At 48.0% G+C, this 19807-nt stretch overlaps 1 protein-coding gene across 1 annotated transcript in view; it reads right to left on the bottom strand.

Moving 5' to 3' along the window:
* The window catches only part of GRIK4 (glutamate ionotropic receptor kainate type subunit 4), a 201699-nt gene extending 182104 nt beyond the window's left edge, over positions 1–19595 (bottom strand). The window contains exons 1-4 of the mRNA XM_017865557.1: positions 19418–19595; positions 18978–19047; positions 12336–12499; positions 11928–12092 (exon numbers count right to left, since the gene is read on the bottom strand). Of these exons, the coding sequence (XP_017721046.1) occupies positions 11928–12092; positions 12336–12499; positions 18978–19047; positions 19418–19595 (577 nt within the window). The remainder of the gene's footprint in view (positions 1–11927; positions 12093–12335; positions 12500–18977; positions 19048–19417) is intronic.
* Between the last annotated feature and the right edge of the window lie 212 nt (positions 19596–19807).

Here is a 19807-nt window from a genome sequence, read left to right as displayed (position 1 = left end):
GCCTGGCACATTCCCTCCCCCAGGCAGAGCAGGTCCCGTCCTGACAGACCAGCATGCCTGGGATCTGGCCTTTCCCTCCTGGACTGAACACTTGCTCACCTGTCCGGGATCAGCTCCGACACCACCTTCTCCTTAGACCTTCCTGGGCTTATTTATTTATGTATTTGTTTATTGAGATGGAGTCGTGCTCCGTCACCCAGGCTGGAGTGCAGTGGTGCAATCTTGGCTCACTGCAACCTCTGCCTCTCAGGTTCAAGCAATTCTCCTGCCTCAGGAGTAACTGGGATTACAAGCACCCACCACCACGCCTGGCTAATTTTTGTATTTTTAGTAGTGACAGGATTTCACTGTGTTGGCCAGGCTGGTCTTGAACTCCTGACCTCGAGTGATCCACCTGCCTTGGCCTCCCAAAGTGCTGGGATTACAGGCATGAGCCACCGCACCCAGCCACTGGGCTCCTTTAGATGGAATTAACACTGCCTTCGGTTCCCAAGGCCTGGGGTTCATGCCTCTAGTCTAAGGCACTGTATCTATTTTGGTTTGTTGTTTAGAGCTCTCCTCTCACTAGATTTCAAACCTCTTAAAAACAGGAACTGAGCCACATTTATCTCCTAATCCCCACTTCTCACCTTTTCAGTGTCCGGCACAATATCTTCTAGAAAGTAGGAGGCCCAGCTCAGATTTGCTGAGTGAATGTGTGAAGGAATGGGATGTGTAATCAGAAGAGGGGGAGAGAATCTAATATTTTAAAATGCTAGAGACTGAGAAAGGGAGGACGGGAGAAAGAGGGAAACACAGGGAGAGGACAGGAGAGAATTCTCAGTGCACACACTAGGGTATCATAGCCAAGGAGCCGCCCCTCAGAAAATGCAATTGAGGTTCCCCACTGCATCCTTGTCTGCAAAACTCAAGGCTTAACTCCATATGTATTTTCTTCCTACTCATATTAGGAGTCAGGCAGAGCAATTTCCCTGGGCTAGCAATTGAGGTTAAGGGACTAGTATAAGGTTTCTTATTGAACCAGCTGCAAAGCCACACCTGCCATGTGGATGCTTTCTCCTGGGTTAGAGTCCAACACAGCCAGGTGATCACCTGAGGCAGAACACCAGGGTTCAAATCCCAGCATTGCAATTTACCATATGAACTATAGATCTTGGAGTCTTCTCTTAGCTTAGGGCTTGGGCAGGCATCCCACAACATCCCAAAATCCCAGCTGACTAGAGGACTCATCAGTACTAAGTATCTGGCCGAGGTAGTGATGATCCGGCTTCATCTCTGAAGAGCCTCTTCAAAGTCCAAGCTATTTCCATGGGGGTTATCTCATGTGACTTCAGCCAACTTAACTCTTACAGCCCGCTAGGTGCTTTACGTTCATTATCCCATCAGATCCCTACAACTGCCTTGTGGGAGTGGGGTCTTATCTCCTGATTTTACTGATAAGGACACAGCACCCTACGGATGTGAAGTGCCTCCGCTCTGGTCACACACCTAATCAAGGCCAGAGCTGGCATCTGGATTCAAGTCTCCTGACCCACATCCAGGGTTCATGTTCCTCTCTCATAGCCACTTACTTTGTCTCCACTGGCCCCTGCAGCCAGCCACTCTTACACCCAGCTCTTCTCAGCCTCTTACAGTGGAGGTCCCCCCGCCCACCTCGTCTACTGAATCCACTTCCTCCAAGGTCACCATGACCTGTTATTCCTTCTCATCCTGTTCTCTTTCTGTAGCACTTGTTGTTCTGATTGCATTGTTCTTCAGAATTTCCTAACACCGTCCAATCCGAATTTTCCTCCAGTTTTCCGGTCAGTCTTTCTCTCAGTGCTGACTCTTCTTCCTTCTCCCACCCAACAAATTTAGGCTTTACCCATGACTCACTCTTCCTGGGCCATTTTACCATTGCCTACGGCCTCCACCCTTGTCTCTGCCCAGAAGACCCTGCACTCTCACCTATGTGCTGGGTCACAAAGTCAAGTTCCAACCACCTGCTGGATGTTGCCACAGGGCCTTCCCTCTGGCATCTCGCACTCAGTTCTGTAAGAGCTTGGAGTCTGATGCATGGCTGTCTGGGTTTGAGTCTCTGTCACTTACTAGCTCTGAGACCCTGAGCAAATTACCAAACCTCTGGGCCTGTTTTCTCACCTACACGATACTAACAGCACCTCTCTCATAAGGTTGCTGTGAGAATTAAAGTGAATTAATACTTAACACTTAGAATGGTACCTGACACGCTACATGACCCTTTTCTTCTTATCCCCACCACATCAGATTTGTTATATATTTTTCACAGTCTGATTGGATCTCCATACTTCTATGAGGAAAATTCATTTTTATCTCCACTTTACAGCTGGGGAAACTGAGGCCTACAAAGTTTAAGTAACTTGTTTAAGATCACACAGGTAACATAAGGTCAGACTGGGCTTGAACTTGGGGATCGACCTAGCACCAAAGCCAGTGCTCTTATCCACTCTACTTTACTCCTCTTAGCTCCTCAAGCTCAAAGCCACAGTCATCCTGGCCTCTTTCTTACCTTCCCTCACTAAAGCTGTTCACCTGCTTTACCAGCCAGGGATCAGGTTCCGACCATCTGACCTGCTCACTCACTGCCAGCCCTTCCTTCCTACGTCTACTGCCATGGTTCCAGGTCAACCCCTCTTTAAAACCTGCCCTTCTAAGGGATCTCTCTGTCTCCAGGATTCTTCATTTCCAATCCATTCTTTGAACGGTGGGGCAAATTATAGTCCTAAAACATAGATGGGAGTGCTCCCCCAAGGCAGAGAACCTGTCCTATTTATGTCTGTGTCCTCCATACTTAGAACAAGACCTGACTCAGAGTTATGTGGCCAATAAACAGTGTCTGAACCACACTGAGGCCCACTCAACACCTTCCATAAAAACGGGAAATAAACTAAATGTATATCATAAGGGAACAGCTATATAACATATGGGTGGTATGCCCAAATGGAATATTATTTAGGCATTTAAAATACTTATGAACAGTTTATAATAGTATTAAAAATATTTATGTAATAATACTAAGAGACAGAAGCAGGATATAAAATTATATGTATATCTATACGAAGGCTACAACTAAGCAAATACAGAGAATACTTACACATTGAGGAATGATTATGAGACGATGTTATTAAAGACAACATTTACTGAGTGTTAATTATGGCCCATTCGAAGCACTCTTATGGGAACTGACTTATTTAATTCCCAAAACGACCTGATGAAATAGGTACTATTACTGTCATTCTCATTCTACAAGTACAAAAACAAGATAGAGAAATAAAAGAGCAGAGTCGAGATTCAACAGCTCCACCCAGTTCCCCAAAGACCAGCCCCTTCACCACTGCACCACACAGCCATCCCCAGCAAGTGGCAATTAACTGGGATGTTTGCAGATTGCCTTGGCCATTGGAACACTGAGTTATTTTCTTCCCTTTTTTCATTTCACTACTTTCTATAATGAGCATGTATTCATTTTTATAACATATTATAAAAAATACAATGTTATAATAAAAGCATTCTTCTGACGAGCAAGTAAAATCGAGTGACTCTGGTCTCCTTAAGGCCTATCTTTGCAGCCTCTTCTCCCACCGTGCCATCTCCCGCTGCATGGCAGCTCACCTAGAATATACTCTGCACATATTTTCCTGCCTGATCCTGTTCCCGAATGGTTATCTCTAGACCAGGGGTTCTTAACCTGTAGCCTGGGGTCTGTGGGTAGAAGTCAGGGGTCTGTGAACACTTGTGGGGGGAATTACATCATTCTCTTCTCTAACCCCTAAGTGAAATGTAGCATTTCTTTCCATTTTGAATGTAGGCAATAAACCACAGTATATTAATAGCACCTGTGACTTTGTTTCCCACAGAAATCACCAAAGTTTTCATAACAAACTTCAGGGCTAAGGATATCTTGAAATACCGGTTATATTCATTATTACTTCAAAATTATGGTAGTAGTTAGACTCGATGCTGGGCTTGGCTATTTAATACATTAATGAAGAAGCACATATATTAGTATACCACTATTAAAATATAACTGCATTTCCATATAGCTGGTTTCCACAGTCATCCTATCCATTTTATTGGATTTTTGTTGTTTATTTTCTGTCCTTTTTTATTAATAAAATGTTTTTATTCATTTAAAAACATTTATCTGAGAAAGGATTCATTAGCATCTCCAGACTACCATGGTCTAGGCCTTCTCTTGCCCTTCTGCCTAGCAAACTCCTACTTACACTTCAGCATCCAGCTCAGATCTTGCTCCTGGGCCAGAAGGCATCTCTCCCTCCCTATATTGACAGCACACTGTGGCTCTGAGTCAGCTGCCTTTAGGAGACAGTGCAGCTTCCTTACTCTCTGAATTCCTGGCCAGCTTCTGTCCCAAGCACCCTGGTGACGCTGGATCCCAACAGAGGAAAGTTCCTCCTGAAAATAAATTCTTAGAGAAGGCCACAATTCCTTATTCCCAATTCCAAAGTCCAAAAGGCTCTGAAACTTGATGTTTTTCATCAAACTCAGTTGTTGGCAAAATCTGATCTCAACAGACAGATGTAAAGCTATTTACAATGTGTGAGTATTTGAATGTAAGCATGCATGTGTTTGAGTATGGGATTACTGGAGATTCAACTTTACATATGGTACATGCACCACACAACAGTTCTTTTGTTTTTGTGTGTTTGTTTGTTTGTTTGAGACAGTGTCTCACTTTGTCACCCAGGCTGGAGTGCAGTGGAGCAATCACAGCTCACTGCAGCCTTGAACCCCTGGGCTCAAGCAATCCTCCTGCCTCAGCCTCCCGAGTAGCTGGGACTACAGGTGCATGCCACCATTCTTGGCTAATTTTTTACTTTTTGTAGAGATGGGGTCCCACTACATTGCCCAGGCTGGTCTTAAACTCCTGGCCTCAAGCAATCCTCCCACTTCAGCTTCCCACAGTGATGGGATTTACAGGCATGAGCCACCACGCCCAGCCCCTCAACCTTCCCAATGTCTCAATCTGGATTCTACACACCTCAGGTCTCAAGGGTTTGTGGGCCTGTGCCTGCCATTCTGAGCTCCTCCTACACATTTGTCAATGTGTCCATCTCCCTTGGTGGATCATAAACGGCCTTGAGAACAGGCATCATGTCTATTCAGCCCTGGCAAAAAGAAATTGTTCAATAGATGTTTGCTCAACTGAACTGAAATGATCCCAAATGAGTCCAGGGGAACTGAATTATGGTCTTACCAGTGGCTACGGCCCGGGGATTTCCTGGGATCTGGGAATTGGCCTTTCGTTCCCTATGAAGGGTGCCCTGCTCAGTAGAAATGGAAATCATTTATAAAAGGCCTCAGCTCTGGAACCCCTGTACGCTGATTCTGCAAGCTTCGGCCGTGTGAGCAGTTTGCAGGAGGGTCAGGAAGGGAGGGAAATGCATTTACCTCTTCCTCTCAGGCAGCAGAGGAGTTGGAAGGCTCAGCTGCTGGAACAAAAGGCCACAATGGGGTATGGTGGCCCCATGGAGGGACTTCTTCTTCTCAAAATGCTAGCACTGGCATGGATTGGAGTCTCCTTAGAAGCCCAGGCTGGACGGGGATGGTGGCATGAGGGGTGTTGTGGAACTTCCTCCTTTTCTGTGTCTTCACAGGGTCCCCCTTCTGGACAGAGAGCAGTTCAGGGAGGGGAGGGTGCGGCTGTGTCGCAGATGGTTCAGAGGTGTTAATGGTAAGTGCCACTGACTGTAGCCCCCCTCCAGGGAAGGAGCAGCTTCCTGGATGGACCCAGGGGCCAGATCCTCCTGCCTGACAGTAAGGAGCTGCCCAGGTGGTAAACAACCCTGGCCCCACAGGGCTCACAGAGCTGTGCACTGGAGAGGGCTGGGAGAACTCAGAGTCCTTCATGTGGAAGCGCTTCCCAGTGCTGCAGCCTGAGTGGAGCAGAGGGTGCAGTCTCCCTCTGAGCCTGCTCATACTGCACAGAGTACATGTAAAGCCCTGGCGTCCCAGGGCAAGGCAAACAATTGCCTCAATCACGTCCGAAGAACCACCTCCTCTCTTATGCTAAAGCTGTCAGGAATGCATTCCATTCTGAACTCTCTGGGAGTAGACAGCGGACTAAATGGATTAGCCTTGCTAGCCCTGGAGCTGAGGAAGAAATGTGTGAGGGAGGGAGTGCCATGCCCCATGACGGGCCCCCTGGTGTCCAAGAACTCGAGACAGCCATCACTTCTCCTCACCAACAGTGTATCACGCAAAGCCTTCACCTGGTCCCGAGACACCGTGTAGGCAGCAATACCATTTACTGGGGCTTTCCAAGTGCCAGACACACATGCCACCTGAATTCCTACAACAACCCTGAGAGGGAGGAGTCACTATACTAATTCCACTGCTGCTAGGTAACATTTATGGAGAGTACACACTATGCCAGGCACTGCTCTAAGTCTTCTAAGCACCATCTCATTTAATCTTCACAACAGCCTCATGAAGTGAGAACTCTTCTTATTTCCACTTTACAGAAGAGGACTGTTGGGCATAGGAGAGAAGCTCAGGATGCTGGTAGAGCCAGGATTAGAATCCTGGTGCATCTAACTCCACAACTTCCTCTACACTGAAGCCAGGCTCTCTCCTCTGCCCCCACGTACATGCTGTTTCAGCCATACTGTCTGTCACTGCATCCCAATGTATCCCTTTTTTTTCCTGCCTTAAGCTTTTGCTCATGCTATTATGCCATCTACCTAATGCCTTCTCTCTCTTCATCGATCAACATTCTAAGATCTGGCCAGGGGCCTCATCTGACCCCATAGCCTGCTCTGCCTACCTCCTAGTTCTGACCTCCTGCTCCCCTGTCTGAGCCACTCATTGGCACCTTCTCTGGAGAGCCACCTAAGATGGTGTCATTTTGCAGATGTCTGCACCTGAACTTCTTCCTGGAGAAGATCTTGAACCTCAGTTTCCCCATCTGTAAAATGAAGGGGTTGGACCAGATGATTTCTAAGTACAGCAATTCAATGCATGACTGAGCCCACATCATGCCTAGGATATGGGTAGCTCTGAGAAAAGGGGAGTAAGGAATGTATGCTGAATGACTCATCACTTATTTGCATGCCTTTCCCTTCTGGCTTCTTACTTATTTTTCCTTAAGCCAACTTCAATTGATTCTGTTGAACTGAAAGAGGGATGCTAGCCCTCACTTCTTAGAGGCAGCTATGAATCACCAGAGGTCACGCTCGTGGAGCCTGAGAGAAGTTCAGAAGCCTGTGCAGGAGGTGCAGCCATGTGGAGCCGGAACACTATGCACCATGCTCCCTCCGGGCACTGGAGCCACGAGAGGCCCGGATAACCAGGGTGCCTCTAGTTTCAAGGGGAAACTGTGGACAGCTGATAGCATGCTTGGCCTCACAGAGACAAACTGAGGCACAGGTGAGGGGTTGACAGGGAAGCCCCTGCTTCTGGGTCTGCAGGAAATTAAACCTCAAACTGGTTCCGGCAGCAACAGGGACGGAGCCTCGGGTTGTTTGAAGGTAAAGGGTGGCGCTTAGTTCAGCTCTAATACATGAGCCGCAGGAGAAACGTTGATCCATAGGAACGGAGGAGGGCGACGCTTGTGGTAGCTCCCTGCAGAAGAAAGGCTGAGGCTCAGATAAGACACGGACGGAAAAGAAGGAAGGGCCAGGTGGCACAGGAGCTGACCTAACAGGTCTTGTCCATCCCTGTTATTTTAGATCTGTGGGCTGTGTAGAAGGAGTTAGAAAGTCAAACATGAAGAGCCTGGGGCAATAATGGTGGAAGGGCAGAGGCAGGGGATGTCAGATGCAGGCTGGAGAAAGCTTTACAAGTGACCTTCACTTTAAATAAACCCATTATATGAAAATCTGTCTATTTGAACCCAAGAGAACAGGGGGTGATTTCCTCCTCATATCTTTCCAGTTTCCAGGCTGGCTATTAATTAATGCCCCGTGTGATACTTTCCATCTCAGAGCCTCGCTTTCAACCATCAGACGAGGGGGCTGACCTCTGGCTTCCAGCATCGTTAGCTTCTTTACACTTCATAATCTTTGATTCTTGAAATAACCATTGCTTCCCTCAACTGACTCTCCCACCCTGAATAGGATTCATTAAGTGTGATGTGGACGGAGCTTTCTGAAATCCCCATTACTCAAAGTAAGGCACAACTGTGCCCTGTTGGAGTGCTACAGCCCCAACTTCAATCAGAGCCTCTGCTTTCCACAATCAAAGACATCATCACTAGGGTCTCTTTCATCCCCCTGAAGCAGAGTTCCTGGCCACAGGGTGACAGGTGTAGGGTTAGGGCAATTGTCCAGGGCCCCAGAGCCACTGGCATTTTTTTAAATTAACAATGCGAATTAGCCCTGGGCCACTAACCCAGGGCAAACCACGGCCTTTGGCATTGGGCAGCAGCTGGCTTGAGGAGGCTCACCACAACTTTCAAAGTTTCAGAGCTATCAGATGCATCAAGCCCAGAAAACTAGAAAGGGAAGGGGAATATCCAATTACGATGGATGCTGACATTAGGCAGGCCACTCGAGAACAGCCCTGGAGACAGTGCTGCCACATAAGTAGGGCTGAACTTTGAAACAGAAGAGAGAGGGAGAGGCTGGCAATAAGTTAGGAGGAAGCCTGTTCAAACGTGGGGTGAGAGAATAAAGCCAATAACAAAAGCCACAGCTGCCACTTCCTGAAGGCCTGCTATGTGCGGTGCTGAGCATTTCACCTACACCGTTGCGGGGAGTGCGCCCCGTGACCCTATGAGGCGATGCTACCATCGCTCCCATTTATGAACGAGAAAACAGAGGCACAAAATGGTTTAACAGCCTGTCCACGTCACAAAGCTAATACATGGGAGACCCAGGACTTAATGCTTGTCAGTCTGGTTCTAAAATCCATGTTCTGAATTTGTATACCACACAGCCTCGCCAAAGTAAGGATCACAGCGCTGTGGGCTTTCCTCTACCCAGAGATCCTGTCTCCCTCCTCCCTTCCTTCCCCAAACACAATCGCTGCCCCACCCTGCAATAGCCAACAGGTGGTAGGTGCTTAAGCCGCAACCCACCTGCCCCCTTACTTTGGGAGGGAAAGAACTGGGCTGGAACGTTTCAATGAACCTTACCTGGGTAGTGTTTAAAACCCACTGTGGAAGAGCACTCTGGCTTCAGGTGAAAAGCCTTTGGAGTGGGAAGTTCCAGAAGTTCCCTTTCCTAACAAATGCCTCAAACACACTGAGATGTAAAAACTGAACTGAGGGCCACTTGCTAAGAAAATACCTGGTGCCTAAAAGAAGCCCATTAAAAGATGCCCAAAGTTCTATAAGGTGGAATAAAGATACCCGTTTCCTTTATTTCCCTGATTGATCTGGCTCAATATTTTAGATATATTGACTTTACTAAGTCAGGCTGCATGGGTCACTAAAGAGGAAATTTACATCTGCTAATGATGCCATCCATCATGGGCAAATCTTGGCTCCCTCATTTCTCCCAGAGAAACCCCGAAGAACCGAAGAAAAGAGGGGCTGGCTTTTCAAAGTATGGACTACTGAACTATTTAGAAATCTGGACCCTTGTCTGAGACCCAGCCCCCTGGACAAGGAAACACTGTGGACTGGACTGGGGGTTCACAAGGAGTTGTTGCTGGCATTTCTGATTTCATTTGCAAGATACTGGGAAATCTGAATCTCCCTTCCATTATACTGGAAATTAACCTCCATGACAACTAGGATTCTTGTCTGTTCCTTGCTGAATCCTCATGGCCTAGAATAAAATATAATAGGCACTCACTAAACACTTATTGACTGAATGAATCAATAAGCGACTATTCTGGCCCTTGTTCCTCCATGCCTTCTTGGGAAGGAATCTGTGCCTATAGATCCTGTTGGCCTCAATGGCCCTGTTCTATATGGTATGGCCCTCCCTCAGTCATAGGACCAGGAGGGACCAGGAGTAGACATTCTCTCCAAAGGTAGTTATTAGGCAGCCTGGCCAACATGTGCAACCTGTGAGACTGGCCACACTGCAAGCTGAGCTGGTCCAATCAGAGCCAGACCTTGGGGATGCACACTAAGAGGCACTGGGGGAAGCTGCCACCAGGTGCACCCTACAGAGAAACTGAAAGCCACCTGAGGGCAGGAGCACATCGGTCTTATTTCCTGCTTTGTTCCCAATGCCTGATATCCTGAATTATGCCTGAGATAGAGTCAATGCTCAATAAAAGTTTCCGAATGAATACACAGAGAGTACATCAGGTCTGGGTAGTCATTATGGACAAGTACATGATGAATAAACAAGGGAACCCAAACTAAGAGAGAGGGAAGAGCCTGGATCTAACAGCACAGGAGCATGAAGGAAGCTGTGAGAGGGAGAAAGGCTAGGGAGTCTCCAGAGCCACTGCCTGCCTCACTTCTTACCTTTTCTGGATCTCACAATACCCCACATGTGATGCTTGGGCCGGTGTGGATGTACTGATTTTCCTGCAACCCTAACAGCCCAGGCTGGAGCTTTGTTGGATCCCCAGATGGAAGAACAGATGTATTCGAGCAAGTTGTTCTTTTGGTTTGTTTACTTATTTTTGCCACTGAGGGTGGCCAAAGGTTGAAACAAGTTAGAAAGGGAGGAGATGGGGACTCTTCAAGTTTTAGGGAATAGATACTATTATCTCTGATTTGAGGGGCTCTTCTCCTGCCCTCTGAACTGGAGCTATTCCATTTCTAGCTTAGCCACAAGCCACTAGCCCACTAACTTGGGCTTAGTCTTGTAAAGTTGTCAAGGTAATACGAAAAGCAGGCCGGAGGATTGCAGGGAGGTGTCGTGGACTGTGCGCTGGGCACACAGGGTCCAGGACCAGCTCAGCCATTGACTAGCTCTGTGGTCTGGCAAATGATTCAATGGTTTTGAACCTCAGTTTCTTTTCTAAAGTGGAGAGGATAACACTTAACTCTTAGGTGAGAATTACAAGCAGTGCCCAGCACATAGTAGGGGCTCCATATGTGTGACTTGAGTGACCTACTACGTACACCTGTAAAACACCGCAATTCACAGATTTTCCTATATTTAAAATAATTTAAATCTCACAATAGGCTGGGCACAGTGGCTCACGCCTGTCATCTCAGCACTTTGGGAGGCTGAGGTAACAGGATCACTTGGGGTCGGGAGTTCAAGACAAACCTGGCCAACATGCCGAAACCCCATCTCTCCTAAAAACACAAAAATTATCTGGGCATGGTGGCACACCCCTGTAATCCCAGCTACTAGGGAGGCTGAGGCATGAGAATCACTTGAACACGGGAGGCAGCCCCAGTGAGCTGAGATCACACCACTGCACTCCAGCCTGGGCAACAGAGTAAGACTCTGTCTCAAAAAAAAAAAACAAACCTCACAACAACCTACAAGACTTGCAAATTAGAGCCTAGTATTCCTATTTTAAAGATGAAGAAACTGAGATTTGGATAGGATAGGATAAGTGACTTACTGACTTATCTGAGGTTACCCAGAGAGTGAGTGGTCAAATTCCATCCCAAGTCCCAGTTTCTCCCACAACACCGCCCTTAGCATAAGAAAGCAAGGTAAGCAGTCAGATGCGTAGTGGCTAAGATACCCTCAGGCTGGCCATCTCTCCTATCACACATGAGATTTCATTCAGGGTTGTGTGGACAAAATGTCCAGAAGATGAATCAATATATGAAGCAATGAATGAATGAATGAATGGGTATCCTGTCTTAATTCTACTCTACCCGTGATTCGCAACAAAACCTGGGAATCTCATCCAGGCTGAGAGCTTCACAGGACCTCCTGGTTCAAGTTCCTCTCCTTCCGCTGGAAATATCGATATCAGGTATCTCAGAGGCCTGGTGACTGATGGGTGTGGCTCGCACCACCGCTCATCCATTCCCTGCCAGCAACGGAAGAGGCAGCCCTGCCCAGTCTACGTACTGGTTTCTGCAGTCTCGTACTCGCTGTCTCTGAGAAGCTCAAAGATGTCCACTTCGACCTTGGCCTTGCCCAGCCTCTCAGGAGCGCGGTTGATGCGGTTCTTGGCCAGGGTGATGGACAGCCGCTCCCCTCTGCTGCACTCCATGGGGTCGTCCAAGATAGCAGCTGTGGGCAGGCAAACCACATGGAGACAATTGGTACTCCACCGTTACTGTTACCCTCCTCCTTCTCCAGCCTCCCCCTGCTGCCACCTTCCTCTTCCAGGCAGCGCCCCAAGTCCCTCTCCATCCTGCCATGCTCAGAACCGTCCCCCAGAGCAAATTGTGTCCAAGCTGAAGGGTCTCGGTTTGCAGCCAGGTGTAGCAGTGAATTCTAACGTGGATGCATGCCTCAGGAACCCTGTAATACCAGAGCAGGCCACTAGGGGTCCTGTCTGCACGAGGTCCCCAGGTCCAGGCATCCTGATACTTGGATACCTGTCTCCATGTACACAGGTAAGCAGGCATTGTGCAAAGCGAGGCAGGTAGTGGCTGTCCTTTGAAATGGTATTCTGAACATAGGAGAAATTCTCCCTGAGGTGAGAGAGGGTTAAAGGATGCCAGGTCTGTGAGGGAGGGCTGTGGTCTCAAGGAGCAGCTGCCAGACACTGCTGAATGCTGGCTCCCCAGGCTCTGACACCGATGGGCCATGCTGCCAACGTGAGCTACTTAGTTTCTCTGAACCTCTTTCCTCACTGAACATTAGAAAGAGTAGGACAACCTCACAGGGTTGGTGTGAGGACTCACTAAGATAATGTATGGAAGTGGCACAGCACACAGATTTAATCAGTGTGACTTACTCAGTGTGGATGACTGCAGTGGTGTAATACCAACAGTTGTCCAACTTCTGGGAGCAGCATTAAGGATAAATGTTATGGTATCACAGACAACTGGCTTCCAATCCAAGCTCCAGCCCTCCACAGCTCTGGGACCTCAGTTGCCTCACTTTTAAGGAAGTGGACAGAGCCTTGGGCTATTGTGAAGATGACAGGATATGGCATGGGCTCAACACAGTATCCTGCATGCAGTAGGCACTCAATAAATCTAGCTACAGAGATTCTTAATTCTCTTGATGGAGATGTTACAAAAATGAAGATCACACAAAAACTTGTACACAAATATAAGCAGCATTATTCATAATTGCCAAAAAGAAACCCAAATGTCCATATATTCGTGGATAAATAAAATGTGGTTTACCCATACAATGGAGTATTATTCAACGAAAAAAAATAGCAGGTACTGATACATGCTACAATATGAATGAACCTTAAAAACACTATGCTAAGTGTGGCTGGACACAGTGACTCATGCCTGTAATCCCAACACTTTGGAAGGCTGAGGTGGGCAGATTACTTGAGGTCAGGAGTTCGAGACCAGCCTGGCCAATATGGTGAAACTCTGTCTCTACTAAAAATACAAAAATTAGCCAGGTGTGGTGGCATGACATCTGTAATCCCAGCTACTCGGGAGGCTGAGGTAGGAGAATCACTTGAATCCAGGAAGTGGAGGTTGCAGTGAGCTGAGATAGTGTCACCTCACTCCGGCCTGGGTGACAGAGCGAGACTCCATCTCAAAAAACAAACAAACCATTAGGCTAAGTAAAAAAAAGCCACACACACACACAAAATACATATTGGACAGTTCCATGAATATGAAACATCCAGAACAGCTGAATCCACAGAGGCAGAAAGATTTGTGGTTGTCTAGGGTTAGGAGAAATGGGGAGTGTCTGCTAATGCATGTGGTGTTCTTTTTGGGGGTGATGAAATGTTCCTAAAATTGTGATAATGGCTGCACTACTCTGTGAATATATGAAAAAACCACTGAATTATACACTTTAAGGAATTATGTGGTATGCAAGTTATATCTCAATAAAGCCATTATATTAATAGAAATAACAGAAATATCAACCTTATCTTTCAGAGGTTGAGAACTCAGAAAAGCAACACAGAGGATCAAGCCAAATAAATTTCACTGACATGTGGCCCTTGAATGTCTGGTGGACACAGAGATCCAGGTTCTATGATGTCCTTTCTGTGCATTGCTCCATACTCACTATAATCCATCCCACAAACCCAAAATCAGGACACAGAATATTGCAAAACATTTTTTCCTTGATTTGTGGATTTATTTGCATGCATAACTTCATTGAATAATAAAAGTTAAATGTCATTTACTCATGTTGGCCATGTATGGGGCTACAGAGGTACACCCAAGTCCGAGGCAATCAAGTGGACTTCTGGGAATTAACTAGCAAAGTCCACGCACACCTGGGTGATCAGTCACCTGCAGAAGTGACCACAGCACCATAAATGTGACTGAAGAGCCTGGGAACATTTAAATCACCCCCACACCCCCACCTCAGGGAAGCATGACTAGATTGAGGTGGCTACTGAGAGAGTAGAAACCGAGACAGTCACACTGTGGCATAAAAGAATGACAACCTTGGAACTAGAAAGGAAGTAGGGCAGCCTAGAGGAATGCTTCTCAAATGGTGCTCCCTGGAAGGCCCCTGAGTTCCTCCAAGAAGTGGAGGGGAGGCTGCCTGGGATCTCCAGCCCCATACCAGCTCCAACCATCACAATTCCACCTGCATCCATTTTAGGGGGTGGGGTTCCACATAAGAGTTTATGTGGGAAAAAAAATGTTTTGCTATTAAAAATATATAGGGGCTGGGCATGGTGGCTCACACCTGTAATCCCAGCACTTTGGGAGACTGAGGCAGACGAATAAGGTTGGGAGTTCGAGACCAGCCTGACCAACATGGAGGAAACCCCGTCTCTACTAAAAATGCAAAAAAAAAAAAAAAAAAAAAAAAAAGGCAGGCATGGTAGCGGGTGTCTGTAATCCCAGCTACTCGGGAGGCTGAGGCAGGAGACTCTCTTGAACCTGGGAGCTGGAGGTTGCAGTAAGCCGAGATTGTGCCACTGCACTCCAGCCTAGGCAGCAAGAGCAAAACTCTGCCTCAAAACATATCTATACATAAAATAGGAAAAAATCAGCCAAGCTGTAGAACAAGGAAAAGAGACATCTAAAGTGTCAGGAACTGGCAGTGCCATCCAGCATGAGTTGGACAGACACTGGATCCATGACACACGAGCTTTACATTAAGCTACAATGTCAGCATAACCACTTAGTGGACACTATCTCACTTAATCTCTGTAACAATTCCGTGAGGTGGATGTTTTATCTTCACTTGGACACGAGGAATTAGAGGTCAGAGAGGTCATGATCTGCCCGTTCTCACAGGTTTGAAGCATGACAGAGGAGGGAGATGAGCCCAGGTCAGTCTGACTCCAGACCCTGCACCCTGACCACAGCTTGTCTTCCTTCTTATAAAAAAAAACTTAAGGATTTGCTGCTAAGCAGGGTGTGCGCTAGGGAGCGTGCATGAGCCTTCTAGGGACTGTAAAGGAAGCCTGCTTTTACAGACTGTAAAGGAACCCTAAAACACCAATAGCAACAGGCTTGCCCCTGGACCTCTGAAAACTCTCTCAGGGAACTTCGCCTCCTCCCTTCTCCCTGTCCTCCCTCCACCCCAGTGACATGGTGTTTAGACTGCGGAGGCAGCTATCCTTCCCTTTGGGCCAAATGAGCTCACTGTTACAACGTTTCCATCTACAACCTACTATTTAACAATCACTTGTAATAAGATAAATTAAGTAGTAAAATAATCTCTCGGAAAATGAGCATGTCCGCTGCGGGTCTGGGAACTGGGAATGTTTTGATGTAGTTGTTCATGTTTCAGAGTCATGCTGGGCCTGCCTCTGCCTCATCAGTGTACAAAGGCCACAATTACACCTGCACCACAGGAGGCAGCACACACCAAAGGGTCTGCGCTGAAGCCTAGCAGTTCCATCTATTCCCACTTCGTTTTGGCAAAGTAAACACTCAAGAGCGTGCTATGGACTTCAGCAGGTCCCCCCAAATTCATATATTGAAGTTCTAACCCCTAATATTACTGCCTTAAAAAATAGGGTCTGTAGGACAAAACTAAGGTTAAATAAGGTCATCAGGATGGGACCTTGATCTGATAGGATCAGGGTCCTTATAAGAAGAGACACCAGTGCCTCATGCCTGTACCAGAACTTTGGGAGGCCGAGGCAGGCGGATCACTTATGTCAGGAGTTCAACACCAGCCTGGCCAACATGGTGAAATCCTGTCTCTACTAAAAATACAAAAAAAAGTATCCAGGCATGGTGGTGTGTGCCTGTAATCCCTGCTACTGGGGAGGGTGAGGCACGAGAACCACTTGAATCCAGGAGGCGGAGGTTGCAGTGAGCCGACAGGATCATGCCACCGCACTCCAACCTGGGCAACAGAGTGAGACTCTGTCTCAAAAAAAAAAAAAAAAAGCCTGGCACAGCGGCTCACACCTGTAATTCCAGTACTTTGGGAGTCTGAGGTGGGTGGATCACCTGAGGTCAGGAGTTCGAGACCATCCTGGCCAACGTGGTGAAACCCCATCTCTACTAAAAACACAAAAAATAGCCAGGTGTGTGGTGTTGGGCACCTGTAATCCCAGCTACTCAGGAGACTGAGGCAGGAAAACCAGGAGGCAGAGGTTTCAGTGAGCTGAGATTGTGCCACTGCACTCCAGCCTGGGTGACAACAGGGCAAGACTCCATCTCCAAAAAAAAAAAAAAAGGAGAGAGACACCAGAGCTCAGTCTCTTTTTCTCTCTGCCACGTGAGGACAGAACAAGATTGCTATCTGCAAACCAGGGAGAGGGTCCTCATCAGGAAGCGAATTGCCTGACACCGCGATCTTGGACTCCCAGCCCCCAGAACACTGAGAAACATTTCTGCTGTGTAAGCCACCCAGTCTGTGGTGTTTTGCTATGGTGGCCCGGACACCAGTCTGCCATGTAACAGCATACAGTCGGCTCACAGAGCATCACTGCACACACCTTAAGATAGAGGAATAATAAGCAGATGGGAAATAGGGAACGTGGGAATCTTATAGTAAGGGGAGGATGAGGTCCTCTCTTCACCCCATTCCTCTTTCCCTGCCCACAGCATCTAATGCAGAACTCTGTGCTCCAAGTCATTATGCAGGTCATTGCCAACTCACTAAGATCTAAAATCCTGTCCTCTCTACCTCCCAACCCGCGTGCCATTCAGAGACCATTTTTCATTAGGTTTTCGACAGTGATTCAGGTCTGGCTGGAAACGGCCCCAACCAGTGGTTGGCTGGCAGGAAATATGAGGATCGTAATAATTAGGATGACACCAGGTACTCAGACTCTAGAGCTGCGGACATGAAAGACAAGGTGGAGGCTCAGGCTCTCTTGGGACACCAGAGAAGCATGTCCTCAACAGGCAGTTACCAAACAGCACGCTTCTTCAGTAGTCCCAGGAGCGGGGACCAGATGGACGAAGGAGAGCAGCTTGCTCAAGACTTAATGTTCAGCGAATGCTCATGGCTTGCACTGCGTCCCCTAGGCCTGGCTGCCTGGTTGGGCTGGGATGCTCCGAGTCCCAGCTGCTGCCTAATGAGGAACAATATGATCCGGCACATCCTCCAGCCCTGGGGACTGCCCTGCAGAGAAGCCCCGCACCACACTGAGGCTGAGAGGTCTGGGGCCACAGCAAGGGCAGAGCTGAAATGGGGAGACGCGTTCAGAGACCTGGGGCTTCCCCCTCTTTCCATCCATGAGGCCTCAGTGCACAATGACTCTTCCAACCCAGGTGGACTTCAGATGCCTCCAACATGCCCAGGAAGCTGGGATCCCTTGCATTTCCATCGAGTCTTTCTCCCCAGGAGCCCCAAGCACTTCATCCTCTGCCAAGTTCTGAGTTGTAAGGCTCATGCCAAGAAAAGGGGAACCCCTTGATTGTGCCCTTCTCCACCCCTAAAACTCCTCTCCATGTTCTTGTCACGTGCTTGTGTCAACACTGGAGGGGACTCCTCCCGCTGCAGCCCCTTCCAGCTCACCCCTAATCAGTGTGGCCGTGGCGACCCCGAGAGGGCATACAGCCACTGACCCGCTCAAGCTCCTCAGAATCTCCCCACTCTCTGAAGAGCTGTCCCAGTTAAGTCTCTGGCATGGCCTCAGGCCCCTTCTGTCCTATCTTGGCTTCCACATACCTCTGTGGTCACAGCATCCTCTCTACCCCCAACAAGGTGTCACAGCCTCCATGTACAGTCCTGGACTGGCCCATTAACTCTCCTCCATGCTTTTGCCAATGCTGTCCTTGTCCTTTGTTCTCCCTTTCCCTACCAGGGCTCTTCTCTCCCTCAGACACCTCTTCTAGGAAGCCCTCTCTGACCCCCTAGCCACAGTGCTCTCTTTCTCCTCGAATTTCCCGGGGAACTCCTACCATTCCAGCAGGCTATTCCTTGCACACTGCCTTGGAGGGGTATTTGTCCTTCTGGCTGTACCTGTGAGTTCCCTCAACTGCTTGTGTAATCCACCCTCCATATCTGTGGGTTCTGCGTCAAACAACCATGGATTGAAAATATTCAGAAAAAAACAGTAAGAAACAACAATACAATAATAAAAATAATACCAGTAAAAATACAGTATAGCAACTATTTGCATAACACTTACACAGTATTAGGTATTAGAAGTACTCTAGAGATGATTTAAAGTATTATGGGAGGATGTGCATAAGTTATATGCAAATACTACGCATTTTACATAAGGGACTTGAGTGTCCTCGATTTTAGTATCAGAGGGAGGTCCTGGAATCAATTCCCAGTGGATACCGAGACAGCTGTATCTAAAAAGCCCAGAGTAATCCCTCTTTCCTTTGAATCTTCCCAAACTCCCCATCCCAAATTAATTTCCCCTTCCTTTCAACTCCCACAGAAATTCCTCTGCACACTTCATTAGACACAAGCCACTTTTTCATCATGCTGGTTTGTGTATCTTTTCAGCTCCTTCAGGGTGAGGACCACACCTGATTCATCACCGTAGCTGCACAGTTCTGGACGCAGAGTAGGCCCTTCATGAATGGTTGCTGAGTGAATGAAAAATTCAAGGCCGCCTGTCTTTTCATCCCCTACAGCCAGTAGTAGACGTGGAGCCTGGCGATGGTGCAGTCAGCGTCAGGGCTGACTGTGTTCCTCCTGCTCCCTGGGAAAACTGGACTGGGGCTGACTCACGCTCCACAAATTCTCAGCAGCCCAGAAGTGACCCCTCAGGTTGAAAAAGTAGCCTCCTTAATCCCTCACTTCTTCCAGAGCCTCGCTGCTGAAGATTTCCACGCACTTCAGTAACTCTTACCCTTTTAAGGGGTAAAATAAAGAGGTTTTACTGGAGAGTCTTTATAGGCAGTATCTATAACACTGCCTGTGGCTGTTTGGCTCAGCCGGATAGAGTCCTGTGTTAACAAGAAAAAGTGATGGTTTGCACCTTGGGGAGCGCGTTAGCTCTGCTCCCCAGCTGACCCCGACTGCTTGCTCGGAGGCCCAGCCACAGCCCATCCCCATCACTCATCTGGTACCTCTGTCCTCTGTGTCCCGCTCTTCAGCCCCTTGTCCTTGGTCATCCCTCTTGCTGGAGGAAATCACACCACTGTGCAGCCGCTCCTGCCACCAACTCACACCTTCGTCCCCATCTGGGGCACCAGGCTGGGCCACTACCAGCCTTGGAGCTTGCTCAGTCCGCTCCTCCCACACCATAGAACCTTAGCCTCGGCTGGGTCTGCCAATACAAAGCCCCACAGACTGGAAGGCTTAAACAACAGAAATTCCTTTCCTCACAATTCTGGAGGCTGGAAGTCTAAGATCAAGGTGTGGGCAGGACTGGTTTCTTCCAAGACCTCTCTCCTTGGTGTGTGGATGGCACCTTCTCCCTGCACCCGCACGTGGTCTTTCTTCCCTCTGTGCCTGTC

This window comes from Rhinopithecus bieti, unplaced genomic scaffold (genome assembly GCF_001698545.2).
Source record: "Rhinopithecus bieti isolate Rb0 unplaced genomic scaffold, ASM169854v2 scaffold_82866, whole genome shotgun sequence".
Classification (NCBI taxonomy): Eukaryota; Metazoa; Chordata; class Mammalia; order Primates; family Cercopithecidae; genus Rhinopithecus; species Rhinopithecus bieti.
The sequence above is the reverse complement of the archived record's forward strand: the minus strand, read 5'-3'. Positions and strand labels throughout refer to the sequence as shown.